The 18,889-nt window shown below is 41.1% G+C and overlaps 1 protein-coding gene across 3 annotated transcripts in view; it reads right to left on the bottom strand.

The window, feature by feature from the left end:
• Window positions 1–639: 639 nt before the first annotated feature.
• LOC135539837 (E3 ubiquitin-protein ligase NRDP1-like) overlaps window positions 640–18,889 on the bottom strand; it is a 34,010-nt gene continuing 15,760 nt past the window's right edge. For 2 of the 3 annotated variants that reach the window (XM_064966004.1, XM_064966003.1), the window contains exons 3-7: window positions 15,246–15,361; window positions 10,512–10,783; window positions 10,076–10,211; window positions 7,036–7,139; window positions 640–4,454 (exon numbers count right to left, since the gene is read on the bottom strand). In XM_064966004.1, coding sequence (XP_064822076.1) covers window positions 4,100–4,454; window positions 7,036–7,139; window positions 10,076–10,211; window positions 10,512–10,783; window positions 15,246–15,335 — 957 coding nt within the window. In that variant the 5' untranslated portion in view covers window positions 15,336–15,361 and the 3' untranslated portion in view covers window positions 640–4,099. Of the gene's footprint in view, window positions 4,455–7,035; window positions 7,140–10,075; window positions 10,212–10,511; window positions 10,784–13,279; window positions 13,528–15,245; window positions 15,362–18,889 lie in introns of those variants that run through there. The other variant, XM_064966005.1, reaches the window with a different exon arrangement.

Genomic DNA, 18,889 nt, shown 5'->3' on the forward strand with positions numbered 1-18,889 from the left:
ATTTGTCCAATAGAAACTCTCGTTGAACGTTTTGCAACTGTTCGGACTAATGATTACACCCCAGCTCTCCTTGCGCTGTGAGTCACGTGGGTCGCGTCAGCCAGGCTGCAATCACAGGGCAGATGGAAAACGGCCATTTATTATTGTATTTGTACAAAGATTTTTTGGGACAGATCTTGAGCATTTATTTTTTAGATCAATTGGTGATAGGGTTAAGCTTGATGGTAAAGATGTTTTACTTTTATTTAATAACCAGGATTTAGATCAGAACAAAATATGCATAATTAATATCTTTATGTATGGTAAATATGTTATACATACATGCAGGTGGGCTAAAGAAAAGCCAAGATTCTTAGTTTTTAAAATGGAATAAAAAAAATTAAAAAACGAAATACCTGTGAGGTCTTATGTATTTTTGTTTAAATGTGTATTACAATCATTTCGCTACACCCGCAATAACATCTGCATGTGACCAATAAAATTAGATTTATATCCCTGACTATAAAGTTTCTTATTTTGTATACTGTGTTGTAAAGTTTGACTGTATATTTAGTTATATTTGATGCTAATAACAAATAAATAAAATGCAGGTGGAATATTTCATCATCAATATGACTTCAATACATGAACAAGTTGAAACATGGTTTAGACCTTTTTACTTGAATGTTTTTCACGAAGATTTCCCCTTGTATTTGGAAATACATTTTATTCCCTTATTTATATATACACAAAAGGTTTAGTAATAAAATAAACATACAACATTCCAAACAACCAGGAATTCTTATCAGCTTTTAATGAAACCACAAATCTCACAAAATCTAAATTTATATGGATAGATACAGAAATCGAAGTGCCTCAGTATATGTATATTGATATGATAGCGAGCTATTTACAATAAATCTTAAATTTACAATACATGTGTAATTCTTCCCCAGTTCTGTGATATTATTAAACATCATCATCACAGTAACACACACAACATTCACAAGACTACTGCATATAAAAAGGCAGACAGGTGTATTCATTACACAGATTCTGTTGCGATCCCGTTCACTGCAAACGGAAGATGTTTTACAATGAAAACTAGTTTCTATTGGACAAATTCAGGTTGGGCCCTCCCTGCTGGTATCAAACGGTAAACATTTCCATTGCAAGACATAATGAATACACCCCAGTCAGTTCTTGACTACAGGGGTGTATTCCTAAGGGCATGTAGCAAAACGTTTCGCAACGGACAACATTGAAACTAAAACCAGCCCTTTCTTATTGGACAAGTTCAGGTCAAGCCGTCCTCGTTTTGACCCGTTTGCTTGCATTTGGTTCCTAGTAAATACACCCTAGATTGCAGTATTTAACATCAAAATATATATTTTCCCAGTCTCTCATTGCTCTCTACATTTCTGAATAGGAAAGTGGAGGTTCTAGCCATTAATCCTTCATTAATTATTCAGAAGTTTTATCAACACTTTGTCCATCTCCTTTTTGTTGACCGTATTGTAGTTCAGCCATCCTCTAGGAAAAGACAAAGCCCTCTATTCATACCATTGATTCTCACTGAATCTGCACAGGTGACAAAGCCACATAACACTACAAAGAATAATAGCAAGGATCGGAAACGCAAGTCTTGGAGGGATGTTTGTGTGTACCTATGCTCGACAAGCTACTTAGTGATCTCATCTCACTAACCCCATTACTTCAAATCACTTTACAAGCCTTTGATTTGGGTGTCCAAAAGAAGTAAGAGTACAATACCATTAAAGTAAATGTAAAAAAAAAACAGCTTGAGATGTATACTTGGCTCGACACACAGCCCTTCAGGACTGGAGTTTTAGTTCCATACATGTATCATATCAAGGCACCTAACTGACAGAGCAAAGAGAGCCAGCCATGCGGAGTGAGGAAGTGGATTAAGGCTATGTTCCAGCTTTGTAGCAGCTCTCAGGAGGAGTCTAGACCTTGGTTAAGCTTCAACTACTTCCTCTGAGTGTGTGTGTGTCAATTTTTATTCAGTCACCCCCAGAAAATGAATTTAATTCTTTTCCAGAATAAGCTGAGCTAAAATGTGTGTGTGAACTTGTGTTCATTAGTTGGAAGTAACACAAATCAATAGTTTTGTTCGCAAACGAACAAGTGAGTTATACAATAATCAATAAAAATGCTGACATGAAAGCATGCCAGTAGACTATCACTGCTTGAATGATTTAAGCCAGAATAGTCTAAACTGTTAGGGAAAAAAGTAGCAGTAACATCTTTGCTCACTGTGGTGATGTATTCAGGGTGACAAATCACCTAACCTCATCCGGGAACAACATTACAAATCACCAACGCCACAGAGAAGTACTTAATGTATGACTGGACACAAAATATTAGAATAAGCTACATGACATACGGTGGTGTTAGGTTTATGCTTTTTGACAAGGTAAACCAAATTAAAATAATTTAACAAAAACCGAAGTCTTTTGGTTGATGTAAATTTTTACATAATTGCTATGGATAAAATGCTTAGTTTTCATACAAATTGGACCCATTTCACACCAACTATATAGATTGCATCATAAAAAGAAAAAGTTCAACATAGGACACTCAATAACTCAGAAAATCAAATACACAATAACTTTACAAAAATATAAGGCATGAAACTCAAGTCCGTCAATTTTTTTTAATTTAAAAAATATCCAAGTCCACACCCTTCACCAGGACTCTGTCCATCCACTACTCCTTTTCCCACCGTTTGAGTGACATTCTTGATCAGCTCTGCATCCCAAGGAGGAACAAGGTCTGTTGTTGACAAAGAGGAAGGTGATGCAGTAATGATGGGAAATGTAGTTGGTCCAAACGTCCTTGCAAACAATGGCGATCAACGTGCTCTGTGTATATGTTCAGCAGTTCCCCCTTTCTATGTGCCTCCCAGGGCTCACATACAGCAGAGCACATCCAATAGGATTCACTTAACCAATCCCAGCATGCATTCCTTCTCCTAAACAGGAAATAACCCACATTTTCTGGCCCAAAGAGAGAATGCCATGGTAATAGATACAGAAAGAAAACATCTGTCTTAAAGGGGTCCTGAGCTTTCTTAAGAACAATCTGAAGAAATGTGTTGACTTGAAATCCAACAGATAGTTTCAATAAAAAAGAAAAAGTTTTTGGACTTTGCAATGAAGTATGCTTAGATTGCATATATGTTCGCTTTATTATTGATAAATGAGTTTCTGATGAAGTCGCACCATAGAGAGAAATTACTTTTTGTTTCTGTGCCATTATAGCATCTGACAGCATGGGCAGTGCCATTGAGGCAATCTCAATTTTGAAGTAGTCAATTTTGGACATGACTCCAACAGGTTCACCAGCCAATGATGTTGGAAGACCAACCCAGTTGACGACATTAAAATGGTGGAAGGCCTCAATGGCGCTGCCCATGCTAATACGGCCTTTTGGCCATTAGAGGCCTCTATAATTCTCTATGTCATATATAACTGGAAGCCATAGAGGGGGCCGATGAGTCATCTCATTATAGTCAGCCAATGGGATATTTTGTCAGCAGCAGTGGGGGCGGGGAGAAGGCAGATTATGCTACAATCTTGTTTGTTTGTTTTTTCCTATGACTGATCAATCCATGTTAAGTTTTAATTTCTCTAAATAAAAAATGTGTTTAAGGCAGAGAGAGCAGGGTAATCCTGATTTAGTGTGTCTCCTTCAGGATGTTTACCCTTCACACTTCTATTTCCTCTTCCCTCTTAGTTGGAGACTCTTTCTCCCCCCCAACAATTTTTTACCTGTCCCTCCAACACCCCCACTCGATACTACCATTCCCCCGATTGTCATAGTTAACCCTCTAAAGCCTTCTATTGGTGTCATATCTTCTTAAAACCTGCTCTGTCATAGGATCTTCCCCTGCTCTTGCTGTGTCATAGGCTACATTCAAAATGGCACCCTATTCCCTATATAGTTGCACTACTTTTGACCAGGGCCTATGGGGAATAGGGTGCCATTCAGTATGCAGACATCAGTGTCATAGCATCCGCTGCTCCCTCCTCTCCTTTGTTCAATTCAGGTCAGACAGTCTCCCCCTCTCTGCTCTCCACCACCCCCAGCCGGGTCATAGTATCTCCTCCACCCCATGGGCAAAGATCATGACCAGGCCTGGCTCCAGGATCATGTCCTCCCCCATATGCTGGTTCTCACAGGCCATCACCACCACCGCCTGTTTCCCCGGGATACGCTTGGCCACGTAATTCTCATAGTAGCGCCGGTTCATCTGCCGCGTTTCCAGCGTGGCCAGGCCGGCGGGCCAGTTCCTCTCATGGGCATTCTCGATAAGGTCGTTGACGATGGAAGGCGGGCAGCCGCTGTCGATGAGCGAGCGTTTGATGACCGCCTGGAGGACAGCGTCTGGCGTTGAGATCATGCCGCCCCAGCGGGTGACGCGAGCCGGCTGGAGGGAGTTCACCCACCTAGGAGGAGAGGATGAGAGGAGAGTTGGGCTATTATAATGGTTATTATAATCAACATAATTCATGAATATGCCTCAAAAGTGCAAAGTGTTGCAGCGTAGCAGAGGTCTGCGCAGAACTGATTTCTTCATCCCCCTCATGAAGCTTTTCATACCGCACCCGCCTGCTCCCGCTGGCTTTTTGTCCAACTCCCATCAACAAGAACTGGTAGTGAAGCCGACCGCAGTCACCCAAATGTTATTTTAGGCATATGTGACACACCTCGCTGAGCAGCAATGGTCCCAGCAATGTTGCACTCGATAGGCAATATTCAAATTTGCAAAAAATAATCCAAGAAATAGGTTACCAGAGATTCTCACGTGGTCCATTACTTTAGGCTATCAGTATTAGGTACTGGGCTACATCAGCCACTAGGCTAGACGTAGTTTGAAAGAGAGTTGAAACAAGAACAGACTTTCTCTTAAACTATGTTTTTTGTATAACATCGCCTACCTTAATAGAAGCGGGACGATTTGCAGGCAGAGACAAATATGGGTGACCAATATTTATTTCCAGTCAATGTAGTTGGCCTAAACTATAGCTTACATCATATTTAGGAAGTACATTTCCCTTGGAAAGATTAGTGCCACATGTTGCTCCGCCCATGCATATAGCCTGCTCTATTTAAAGACCACACGCGCACCTGATCTACTAACTAGGAGAGGAGTAGTACGAATGATGAGTGGACACATGCACATTCGCTTACATTTTGCATAGCCTATGACCCACCTTCTCGGAGCGGGACTATTTGTGGCAGATACAAAAAAAAAGGGGTATTAATATTTAAGCTGATAAAACGGGAAAGGTGCCTTTTCCTTTTGAATGATGATAGCATTTTTTGGGTTGCACCTTGACTCATGTTGGTTGAGCACCCTCCACTTCGTTTCATTATCAATATTTATTTCCAGACACTGTAGCCTAAATCATATTTATGTTAACTGCCTTGGAAAGATAACTCTGGGTTTTTCTGGATCAAAAAAGGGGCTTAGGTGGTGGAGTTGGCAGTTCAGATAACATTTTAGAGGACCCCCCATCTTGGCAGTGTAGATAGACATTGATGCATTTTTAAGCCAATTTCCTGCAATTCTACACATTTCTTCATGGAGCTGAGAGAAAATGTTGCCGTTTTAAAGCAAATTTCATACAATTCAATGTATTTTGCTATGGCTAATGCTGTGCTCCTTTGCTCAAACAAAATCAGTACAGATTTTTTTTGTAATTTATATTTAAAAAAAAAAAAAATTAAAAAAAGCTAGCCAGCCCAAGGATTTCAATGGCAAACAAAATCCCTGTAACTGTGCCGTGCATCTCGGCCCATGCATTTAATTGAGATCACACATACAGTGCCTTCAGAAAGTATTCATGACCCTTGATTTACTCTACATTTTGTAAACAGGATGCATGTTTTGGAATATTTTTTATTCTGTACAGAGTTCCTTATTTTCACTATGTCAATTAGGTTAGTATTGTAGAGTAACTACAATGTTGTTGACCCATCCTCAGTTCTCCTATCATAGTCATTCAACTCTGTAACTATTTTAAAGTCACCATTGGCCTCATGGTGAAATCCCTGAGCGGTTTCCTACCTCTCCGGCAACTGAGTTAGGAAGGATGCCTGTATGTTAGTAGTGACTGGGTATATTGATACACCATCCAAAGTGTAATTAATAACTTCACCATGCTCAAAGGGATATTCCATGTCTGCTTTTTTAAGAATCTACCAATAGGTGCCCTTCTTTTGAGGCATTGAAAAACTTCCCTGGTCTCTGTGGTTGAATCGGTGTTTGAAATACACTGCTTCACTGATAATTGTATGTTGGGGACAGAGTCATTCCAAAAATATTAATGTTAAACACTGTTATTGCAGACAGTAAGTCCATACAACTTGTGAATTAAGCACATTTTTACTCCTGAACTTATTTAGGCTTGCCATACATAACAAAGGGGTTGAATACTTATTGATTGACAAGACATATCAGCTTTTAATTTTTAATTAGTCAAATTTTCTAAGAACATAATTCAACTTTATGGGGTATTGTGTGTAGACCAGTGACACAAAATCTCCATTGAAACCATTTAAAAAAAAAAAAATATATATATATATATATATATAAAAAAAGGCTGTAACAACAAAATGGGGAAAAGGTAAAGGTGTGTGAAACTTTATGAAGGCACTGTTATATAGCCTTATAAGTGCACTTGATCTTGAATGCCCAACTAGGAGAGGTAGCCCATAGGATACTGAACTTGAAGCAGAGAATTATGAAGGTGAATAGTGTGACAAAGAGGTGATTTTAATACAATAGATTGGCTAACGCATACAAAACAGAAAGATGACCGTTTCCAAATAGCCTTAATCTGCAGGACCCAAAAATATTTGAATCCCAAAGTTGTCTGTCTGACTGACCGCAGCATGAAAAATGTTGACCGTGCCGCAATGATCTGTCGGGTCCCGCGGGAATGCAGCCCCCTACAGCATAGTAAGTTATACTGTCTGATTGTGAAGTGTTCTGTGCACCACAGTGCTTAATAATCCACTCACTCCAGGATCTCATTGTACTCAATGGTGTCCTCCAGGTTCTGCAGGTTGGGGTTGGCACTGCGGATGGCCCTCATGTACGCCTTCAGTAACTGGATGTCCCGTTTCTGGAGGCAGAGAGGAGACACCACAATGGGCTAGCAGTCAATGCTGACGCAATATCAACCAGATAGACTCAGATGTACAGGCACTGACACACACCAGTGAAAGCATAAGCACACTTACAGTACCAGTCAAAAGTTTGGACACACAATACTCATTCAAGGGTTTTTCTTTATGATTTACTATTTTCTACATTGTAGAATAATAGTGAAGACATCAAACTATGAAATAACACATATGGAATCATGTAGGTAACCAAACAAGTGTTAAACAAAATATATTTTATATTTAAGTAGCCACCTTGTGCACACTCTTGGCTTTCTCTCAACCAGCTTCACATGGAATGCTTTTCCAACAGTCTTAAAGGAGTTCCCACATATGCAGGGCACTTCTTGGCTGTTTTTCTTCACTCTGCAGTCCAACCCATCCCAAATTATCTCAATTGGGTTGAGGTGATTGTGGAGGCCTGGTCATCTGATGCAGCACACAACCACCCTCCTTGGTCAAATTGCCCTTACACAGCCTGGAGGCAGGGGCACCGTATAGGGGGGAAAGTTAGGACGATTCTAAGGGCCTGTGACTAAAAGGAGCCCTAAAATGTTTTAGAACATTAGGTTAATTTAATATTGAAGAAAACGTACCTATCATTAATATAATATTTTATTTATAAATCTAACAGTTTCTTTTTCTTTTCTTGTTTTTGGCAAAAAGTAAAACATCCAGAGAGCCTCTGTATTGCCCCCCTCGATTTACATGAAATAATTCAGTCCTGCCCCGAAACCAGGTGCGAATGGTACTTGCTAGCTGTGAATTCCGAGTGAGGAGAGAGAGCCAGTGGAGCATCATGTCTTAGCTTCTTAAAGAAAATCTGTCTTCCAAAACCAAAAAGAAAGAAAAGGAGGAAGGTGGGTGCATGTCCACTATGTCCCAGGACAGGCATTGCAGTCTTGCCATGCTGTCCATTGAAAGCCAGTTAGCTAGAAACCTGGACTTCAAAGACTTGATCAGTGACTTTGCTAGCAAGAAGGCTCAGCGCTGGGCTCTTGGTGAGTAAGGGCCAGTGATAACTGTTAAATGGCATGGATATGGATATTGGATCACATAATGCCGACAGGCTGAGAACAAGACTGAGAACAGACTGAGAACAGGATATATCTCAAAGTAATGGCTGGATTGCCATACAATTAGTTGTGCACAATCAAGACCCCAATCTGAAGAATTAATATTGATTTGGTGACCACTTGACCTTTCCTCTAGCACCACCATCAGGCCTTATTATTTCCATTTCCACTTTTACAGCCACTTATTTTCTAGTTGGTAGGTATACTTAATTCAAAAATGGTAGGTATACTTAGTATTATGTTATTTGTTATATCATTCTATAGATGATGATTTATTTTAATTGAATTTATATTTATTTTAAGTTATTCATTAATGTTAAGAGAATTTTCCATTCAAGAATTTTCCCATTAAAATGACAATTTCTTATAGAGGGCATCAGTCTTGCGTCAAATAGTGAATTCCACTGTATGCAGAATGTTGCATGCATGTCTGCACAGTGTTATATTTTCACAGCTCACTGTCAGTAAATATCGTACAGCAAATATTGGACAACAACAGAGTTGCAAGCATGCAAAGGTAGCTATTTAAAGCTTTGAACGGGTCAATTGGGTTCTGGAGGTGTGTGGTTACAGCAATTGCGCAGGGTTGGTGTGGCCTGTGGTGGTGGGGCCCAAAATGATATCTTTTCATGGGGCACAAAACCCCTGGCGGCACCCCTGCCTAGAGGTGTGTTGGGTCATTGTCCTGTTGAAAAACAAATGATAGTCCCACTAAGCACAAACCAGATGGGATGGCGTATGGCTGCAGAATGCTGTGGTAGCCAAACTGGTTAAGTGTGACTTGAATTCTAAATAAATCACTAACAGTGTCAACAGTGAAGCCCCCCAACCTACATACTTCCCAGTGGGAACTACACAAGCGGAGATCATCAGTCACCTAATATGCGTCTCCCAAAGACATGGGGGTTGAAACCAAAAATCTCAAATTTGGACTCATCAGACCAAAGGACAGATTACCATCAGTCGAATGTCCATTGCTCGTGTTTCTTAGCCCAAGCAAGTCTCTTTTTCTTATTGGTGTGCTTTAGTAGTGGTTTCTTTGCAGTAATTCGACCATGAAGGCCTGATTCACGCACTCTCCTTTGAACAGTTGATGTTGAGATGTGTCTGTTTCTTAAACTCTGTAAAGCATTTATTTGGGCTGCAATTTCTGAGGCTGGTCACTCTAATGAACTTATCCTCTGAAGCAGAGGTAACTCTGGGTCTTCCTTTCCTGTGGCAGTCCTCATGAGAGCCAGTTTCATTGTAGCGCTTGATGTTTTTTTTCGTCTGCACTTAAAGAAACTTTAAAAGTTCTTGAAATTTTCCAGATTAAGACACGAAGGTCAGTCAAAGTAATGGACTGTCATCTCTGCTTATTTGAGCTGTTCTTGCCATAATATGGATTTGGTCTTTTACCAAATAGGGCTATCTTCTTTATACAACCCCTACCTTGTCACAACACAACTGATTGGCTCAAATGCATTAAGAAGAAAATAAAGTCCACAAACTAACAAGGCACACCTGTTAATTGAAATGCATTCCAGGTGACTAACTCATGAAGCTGGTTGAGAGAATGCCAAGAGTGTGCAAAGCTGTCATCTAGGCAAAGGGTGGCTACTTATAAAATATACTTTGATTTGTTTAACACTTTTAGTTACTACACGATTCCATGTGTTATTTCATAGTTTTGATGTCTTCACTATTATTATACAATGTAGAAAATAGTGAAAATAAAGAAAAACCCTGGAATGAGTAGGCGTATCCAAACTTTTGACTGGTACTGCACATACGCAGGCATGAACATGCACACATACGTACAAATGCAGACACACACAAACCTGCTCCGCTAGCTGGTGCTTGTGTTCAGCAGAGGCCTTCTCCAGGTCTGCGATCTTGCCCTGCTGTTGCTGCACGACGCTGCGCAGGTGTTTGATGCAGTTATGGCTAGACGCCTCATCTTTAGGCATCTCTAGACTGAGGGAGAAAGAGGGAGGACATAACTCAGCAGCCGCCTTTTAGTGCAACCAACTCACCCACAGCCCCAGTAAACTAACTACAACCTTTAGCCAATACCCTACACCTACTAACCCAGACCCAGTAGCGCTACTCACCTACAGCAGAGTTTCCCAACCTGATTCTCACCCCCCTCTTTGGTTGTGTTCATACAGATGACATTCAGTTTCACAGCTTTACCTATATCATTTAAATTAGTAACAAAACATGCCCCAAAATAGAGTTTTAGCGAACGCCTTTGTTGGAGCCAACCCCACTCACCCGCAGCCCTGCTCGCACTGGACGGGCCTCTTGGGGTTGTGCTGGCAGTCCCTGAGGTGAGACTGCAGCTGGTCCAGGCGCAGCACGGCAACACAGCCAAAGCCGGCGTTGTCGCAGTTGATTTGCAGCTTGGAGAGCATGTTGCGCATGATGCGGGGCACGGGACGCAGGTGGGCCAGCGTCACCACGCTGCGGTCCACGGGGCATATCTGCTGCTGCGAGAACCACTGGGTGATGCAGGCATTGCAGAAGGCATGCTCACAGTGAGGGGCCTAAGGGAGGGAGAAGGAGGGACACGGAGGAAGAAATGGAGAGCAAATGTTAATTGACCTGCTCCGACAAAAATGCACGTTTCTATTAAAAATATATTTTCTGTCAATATAAAATCTATAATATATGACCATTTTGCTGTTAAAAACATGTTGGCAGAAAGAGATATTTTAATTCAAAGATTAAATTCTTAAAATGACAAGAGGAAGAGGGCATGATAAAAAAAGCTAAAGGCATTAGCAGTGAAGGAGGAGTTCAGCAAGTATGGTTACATTTGGGGATAGCAGTTCTGCTGTGTGTGAAGATCTCAATGCAGGGTAGCCTAGTGGTTAGAGCGTTGGACTGGTAACCGAAAGGTTGCAAGTTCAAATCCCCGAGCTGACAAGGTACAAATCTGTTGTTCTGCCCCAGAACAGGCAGTTAACCCACTGTTCCTAGGCCGTCATTGAAAATAAGAATTTGTTCTTAACTGACTTGCCTAGTAAAATAAAGGTAAAAAAAATATTTAAAAAAATGCAGGGGTGACGGTACTGATGAAATCAGTAGATGGCAGTGATGAGATCACTGCGTGATGCTAAGCTAGCGACGGGCTGGCTAGCTTCTGTTGGCTGCAATAGCCATTCCCACTACAGTCCCTGGGTGAGTCAGGAAGAAAGCTCTAAGCTACAGCCACTACTGGGTAGCAATGGATTCCCCAGAGACCTTATTGCCCCGTTTCCCATGCAGTCCCTGGGTGAGTCTGAAATGGCACCTTATTTCCTATATAGTCCAGTACTATTGACCAGGGCCCTGGTACCATTTCAGACAGTCCTAGTCCTGATTCCTCCCACTACAGTAGAGTTCTATGCTGCAGTGCTGCTGATTCATACTGGGGCCCCAGAGGGAGTATAAATTATAACCACCCAGCCCAGCCCTGGGACAGTCCACACAGCAGCACGGACTCCAGCAAGGTCAGTGAGTGCAGCACAGCACACTGACTGGGACTAACACACCCTCAGATACACACCCAGACTCTTGTAATTAGAGCGTTGAGAACTTCTATAACTTTGAATAATGTTCCAATTCTAGACAGTTAGCTAGGAATAAATATTCCCCATGTAATGTCAAATGGGGCGCTAACATGGCTAAAAAAAAAAAAGAAATGTCTTAACTCTGGTATGCTCCCATGGTGATTTAATCAGATACACCAAAAATGTTGTTTCACTAACATGACTGCCATAAAGAATCATCACGCATCATCATAAAGAAACCTCAATGCCCCAAATCTCTAAATACATGGCTCTGTGCACACCTAACCTCTGTTTATTCCACTCCCTCTCTCCCTCCCATTCTTTCAGTCTGGAAGATGTCAATGCTCTCAGCAGGGCATGGGAATTACACAGCTTTCACTCAGGTCTCTGATGTACAGCACCTTCATTTACATTTACTTCAGAAAGTATTCACACCCCTTGACTTGTTCCACATTTTGTTGTATTACAGCCGGAATTTAAAATGATTAAATAGAGATTGTGTGTCAGTGGTCTACACACACCTGTATCTTCGTAGTGACTTGGTGTATAGATACACTATTCAAAGTGTCATTTATAAATTCACCAGTCCATCTACCAATAGATGCCATTCTTTGCTAGGCATTGGAAATCTTCCCTGGTCTTTGCTCGACTGGCGGAAGTACAGAGAATTGTACGTGTGGGGTACAGCGATGAGGTAGTCATTCAAAAATCATATTAAAACAGTATTATTGCACACAGTGTGAGTCCATGTAATTGATGTGACTTGCTAAGCAATTGTGTACTCCTAAACTTATTTAGGTTTGCCATAAAAAGGGGTTGAATAATTATTCACTCAAGACATCAGCTTTCCATTTTTTATTATTATTTGTAAACATTTCTAAAAATATAATTCCACTGACATTATGGGGTATTGTGTGTATGTCATTTACAAAAATAACTACATTTTTTAAAATTCAGGCTGTAACACCAAAATGTGAAGGCACTGTATTATAGTGTACATACTATCTGTCCAGGCCCATGCAGGGGATGCCAGAGTAAGCAGCAGACGCAGCCGAGTGCAGATGCACGCAAACAATTCCAATCATTCCCGCTCTCTCTCAGTATACTGTATGCGTCTCCACTGAAAGCCATACGGCAGCTATGTCTACATTCTTTTACTGCTGCCAGCACGCTGTGCAAAGTCCTACGACAGCTCAGAATGCATGGGCAACATTGGCTGGAAGTGACGTTGTACTACCACACTACCTTCTTGCTGAATTAACCTACCAACGCATGAACACACGTGCCCACAGACCGGTACCATCACACTCCCAAAAACACTCCAAAACAAAGAAGACTTACACTAAGAAATGCCTAGGCTGGACAAAGTGTTATGTACTATAAAAAGCACAAACCAGCAACTATTTACTCCAAGGGCAAACATGTAGCAAAACAATGCTATCCTCTGCAGGTAGGTAGAATCAATAGTGTCTATTTAAAGCCACTCACCTCATGGTTGGTTTCAGTTTGGGAGCTGTGTTTGTTATACTAGTATCCTTATGCTTTATTTACATTAACAGGACAAGGCATCTCCACTCACTTCTTCTATCCCTAGTCCTTTTACCTCTGCCCCATCTTTATGCATCACTACAAACATTGGGCACATTGATTCATCTTCAAAAAGAACGAACAGATCTCCATGCAGAGCTCATCTCCAAATTTCCTTCTTCCCTCCCTCCTGTCCTCGGTCGCTCTCTCGCTGTCCTGTCCTCTCCGCTCTTCCTCTTGTCCTCTCTCTTGTCCACTCCTCTCTCCCCCTTGCTGACACAGCATCCCACTGAAAGCAGACTGCCCTTTAAGCTCTCCTCCCTATCCTTTCTCTCTGCCCATCCCTTTCCTGGCCAAGATGGGGCTATTCTCATATGTCTAATCGCTTTCACCTTTCACTAGCAATGAATAGTCATCACTGAAGCTTCATCATAGAGAATCAAATTACAAGTCCAGTGATATACTGTATACAGAAATGCAAAAACAGCATAGCAGCAAGAGCACTGCAGAAAATATAGTTAAGCTATAAAGCCAGGGGGCGTGTGGTATATGACCAATATAGTAAGGCTAAGGGCTGTTGGACTAATTACAGCATTACGGCAAAAATGGAAGAGGCAAGTGGAAGGGGGAGAAAGTAAGGAACTTGTCATTCGGCCCAGCATTAAAGACCAAAATTGGTTAAAATAAATTGTGATAAATTTAAAAAAAAAAGTATACCAGCTTCATTTAAGGACCAAAAAATTGATAGCTGTTCTATATCGATTGCAAAATATACTTTACAAAAATATAATAACGCAACATGTAAAGTGTTGGTCCAATGTTTCATGAGATTAAATATAAGATCCCAGAAATGTTCCATATGCGCAAAAAGCTTATTTCTCTCAAATTTGTTTACATCCCTGTTAGTGAACATTTCTCATTTGCCAAGATGATTCAGCCACCTGACTGGTGTGGCATATCAAGAAGCTGATTAAACAGCATTATCATTACACAGGTGCACCTTGTGCTGGGGACAATAAAAGGCCACTAAAATGTGCAGTTGTCACACAACACAATGCAACAGATGTCTCAAGTTGAGGGAGTGTGCAATTGGGTCCACCAGAGCTGTTGCCAGAGAATTGAATGTTAATTTCTCTACCATAAACCACCTCTTGTCGTTTTAAAGAATTTAGCAGTACGTCCAACAGTCCTCACAACCGCAGACCACGTGTAACCACGCCAGCCATGGACCTCCACATACGTCTTTTTCACCTGCAGGATGAGGACAGCTGAGGAAACTGAGTATTTGTGTCTTTACTAATGCCCCTGACAATCAGAACACGTTTTCCCTTAGTCATGTGAAATCCATAGATTAGGGTAGAATTTATTTATTTCAATTGACGGATTTCCTTAAATTAACTGTAATTCAGTAAAATCTTTGAAATTGTTGCATGTTTAGTTTATATTGTTGTTCAGTTTGGTTGATGTACCGATTCCATGGCACATGGTTTATGAACTGATACACAAAATTACACTGGATTCAAAACGTTGTTTTTAAAAAGTAAATTATACAAAATTCCTAGCAACCAATAGAATGTTATATAAAAAACAAGTGGTCTGAATACTTCCCAAATGCACTGTATACCACAGCTTTCAGCCAATCAGCATCCAGGACTCAAACGACCTGGTTTATAATCACCTTTGTAGCACTACAAAATAAAATGGCCTGCACACAGCCTATAAGACTGAAAATGTAGAAATTAGCAAAAACTTAGACTGAAATGGCACAGCAGGTGTGTGATCAACGAGCTGACAGGTACTGGATCCTATTTCACTGAAATGGAACTGAATTTACAACACTGACAATTCCTTATTTTTCAGTGATTTCTCAGAGCACTGAAATGCAATCCAACGGCTAAAATGGTGCGGAGATGCGTACGTCACTGACCTGAACGGGCTCCTCTAGGACTCCACTGCAGATGGGGCACAGCAGGTCCTCATCCACTTCCCCCTGGAACCGGGTGACGTCGTAGCCCATGGCACATCACCGGAACCAACTACAACCTGCAGCACAGGTAGGGAAATGGTTAGTCTGCAGAGTACATACAATCAAACATGACAACATATGCCTACATATCATGCATGAACAGGATCATAGTCGACATGGAACATCCTCACAGAAAAAAAGTTAAATTACCCAACCATGTTTAAAATAAAACAACCTATATGTGGCAGCACATTGGAAGGCACTTAGAGGAGATGGCACTACAATTAATGGCTGTGTTACTTACAGTAAAAAGCTCCTCAACCAGTCTTGAATTAATTAGTTAGCCTAGATTTGGTGTATTATTTTTGTTCATTGCTAAAAAAAGGCTCAATATTGGACACCTGATACACAGAAAGGAATTCTATTGCCTTTGTGTGCCTTTTCCTTTCCTTCCTCAAAAAGGGAAGTGCGCCAATCCTCAGCTATAAAACATGGTAACATGAGTGTTTGCTGCTGGTGACCTTTTTGAACACTGTGTGCTCTACGCACTGAAGTAAGTTCTGAATAAGCAAATACACTGCCTATTCAGCACAGTGGGGAAAGTACTAGAATGAGCATTGTACACCACGTTACAAAAGCAGGCATGTACTGTAATGGCATTGATGACCTTTTTAACAGTTTACACCAGAGTGATGACTTCAATATAAAAATCAGCCCACTTAGATGAGACGTCTTTCAGAAATACAAGCAAAGAGCTTGTCATAAATTAACAGAATCTACTGCACACCCTCTCTGAGGTGATTTCATTGTGTCAAGACAGGTTGTAAAAAAGACACTTACCCACTACAGTGCAAGTGGGTTTTATTTTTGACCAAGACTAGTTGTCGTATGAACATTTGTGACCCGTTTCAGGAAACTAGGCGTATGTCGCGGGTCACTACTTCACAGGATTTGAATGTAAACGTTTTTGTTGTTGATCAAAATGTTTTTGGGAGGGCAGAAATGCTTTCTTGAACTTGTGAACTTTCATGTGCCTTAATAACAAACTTGTATAACGTGTAAATACGAATAATACTGTTAAAAATTACGAGCCTAGTTGGTTAAGCCACAGGAAAAGCCAGCAACCTTCCCACTATGATTGGCTGAGATAATGATGGTCTACCATATAGAACGCTTTTGTCTATTTGAGCTGGTCAGTAGGTAATCCTATCTAACGCAGCTTTTGAATTTTTGTTTATTTATGAATCTCGTATTAAAACTTAACAAAAAAGACCTGACTATGCAAGTATCCATTTCAATAGAAATACACTGCTACAACTGTTTCAGAGCGCTCTCATCTGAGTGTGCAAGAGAGCAGAATAACTAATTAATTTACAAACGCTCAACACAGGCTTAATATGGCTGGTGTCAGTAAACGTTGGCAAAAAAAGCGTAATTAAAATTGTTGCCAGGAGCACAGTTCGTCACCAACGCTCAGGATAAAATGAAAACAGCCAAACCACCTCTGTTAGAGCAAGTGAAATGTTTAGGGATTGGGTGAGGGCTAAAGCTTAAGATGATTATTATGGCATTGTACACAGTCAGTATGAACTAGAGTGACTTGACACACTAACGAGTCAAGGAACGGAAACGACACAGGACGTCTTATTTAATAGCTAGCTAGCTCCATGTACAGTGGTTGCTCAACTAAAAGTTGAGATTATTCTGCGGGACTTAAGAGGTAATTTTTGGTTTAGTATGGTACCCTGCATCACTGCTCCAGACCAGCGCAAGGGGGAGTTCGTATTTTCCAGTAAGCATAATCAGTGCCCTCTTTCGAAATTAATGGAAGAGACAAGTGGAAGGGGGAAAAGACAGCACTGCTCTGAGACAAGCATGGGGACTGGTCTTGATAAATCAATGAGATTTTTTATTTTCACTGAATCTTACCATTAGGGGTGTGGAAATGTTACGCTCTTAGTACTGTAGCCTACTCCCGACCTGTCAAGTTGTACAGCTCAATATTTTTCTAACGGAAACCCTAAGGGTTTTGTTTTTCATTTTTCTTGGAATAGAAACAATATTAATCAAAAGAATTAAGCTACATTTCTTAAAAGCAATCCCATATACTATGTTCTTACATAAAAAAGGTTTAAAATTCCCTAGTACAGTCAATATTGAAGACTGTCAAAAGCTTCTCAAAGACACCCTCTGGTGGTCAAACTAGCACTAATGGCAACAATGGCTGACAAATAACGTGCCACAGAATTCTGAGGCAGCCCGCAAGGTGTGCTGCAGTATGACGCAACTTTTACAGGAAGAACCACTGTATAAACAAAATACCAAGTTGAAGCTGACTGTTAGCTAGCTGACATTAGATGGCTGGTTCACATTATGTTTATGATTTTTTTTATTTCACCTTTATTTAACCAGGTAGGCTAGTTGAGAACAAGTTCTCACTTGCAACTGCGACCTGACCAAGATAAAGCATAGCAGTGTGAACAGACAACACAGAGTTACACATTGAGTAAACAATAAACAAGTCAATAACACAGTAGAAAAAAAAGAGTCTATATACATTGTGTGCAAAAGGCATGAGGTAGGCGGATAATTACAATTTTGCAGATTAACACTGGCGTGATAAATGATCAGATGGTCATGTACAGGTAGAGATATTGGTGTGCAAAAAAGCAGAAAAGTAAATAAATATAAACAGTATGGGGATGAGGTAGGTAAAATTGGGTGGGCTATTTACCGATAGACTATGTACAGCTGCAGCGATCGGTTAGCTGCTCAGATAGCACATGTTTGAAGTTGGTGAGGGAGATAAGTCTCCAACTTCAGCGATTTTTGCAATTCGTTCCAGTCACAGGCTGCAGAGAACTGGAACGAAAGGCGGCCAAATGAGGTGTTGGCTTTAGGGATGATCAGTGAGATACACCTGCTGGAGCGCGTGCTACAGGTGGGAGTTGCAACTGTGACCAGTGAACTGAGATAAGGCGGAGCTTTACCTAGCATGGACTTGTAGATGACCTGGAGCCAGTGGGTCTGGCGACGAATATGTAGCGAGGGCCAGCCGACTAGAGCATACAGGTCGCAGTGGTGGGTGGTATAAGGTGCTTTAGTAACAAAACGGATGGCACTGTGATAAACTGCATCCAGTTTGCTGAGTAGAGTGTTGGAAGCTATTTTGTAGATGACATCGCTGAAGTCGAGGATCGGTAGGATAGTCAGTTTTACTAGGGCAAGTATGGCGGCGTGAGTGAAGGAGGCTTTGTTGCGGAATAGAAAGCAGACTCTAGATTGGTGATGTTTGATATGAGTCTGGAAGGAGAGTTTACAGTCTAGCCAGACACATAGGTACTTATAGATGTCCACATATTCTAGGTCGGAACCATCCAGGGTGGTGATACTAGTCGGGCGTGCGGGTGCAGGCAGCGAACGGTTGAAAAGGATGCATTTGGTTTTACTAGCGTTTAAGAGCAGTTGGAGGCCATGAAAGGAGTGCTGTATGGCATTGAAACTCATTTGGAGGTTTGATAGCACAGTATCCAAGGAAAGGCCAAAAGTATACAGAATGGGGTTGTCTGCATAGAGGTGGATCAGGGAATGGCCCGCAGCAAGAG

The sequence above is a fragment of the Oncorhynchus masou genome, chromosome 5 (assembly GCF_036934945.1).
Source record: "Oncorhynchus masou masou isolate Uvic2021 chromosome 5, UVic_Omas_1.1, whole genome shotgun sequence".
In the NCBI taxonomy this organism is placed as follows: domain Eukaryota; kingdom Metazoa; phylum Chordata; class Actinopteri; order Salmoniformes; family Salmonidae; genus Oncorhynchus; species Oncorhynchus masou.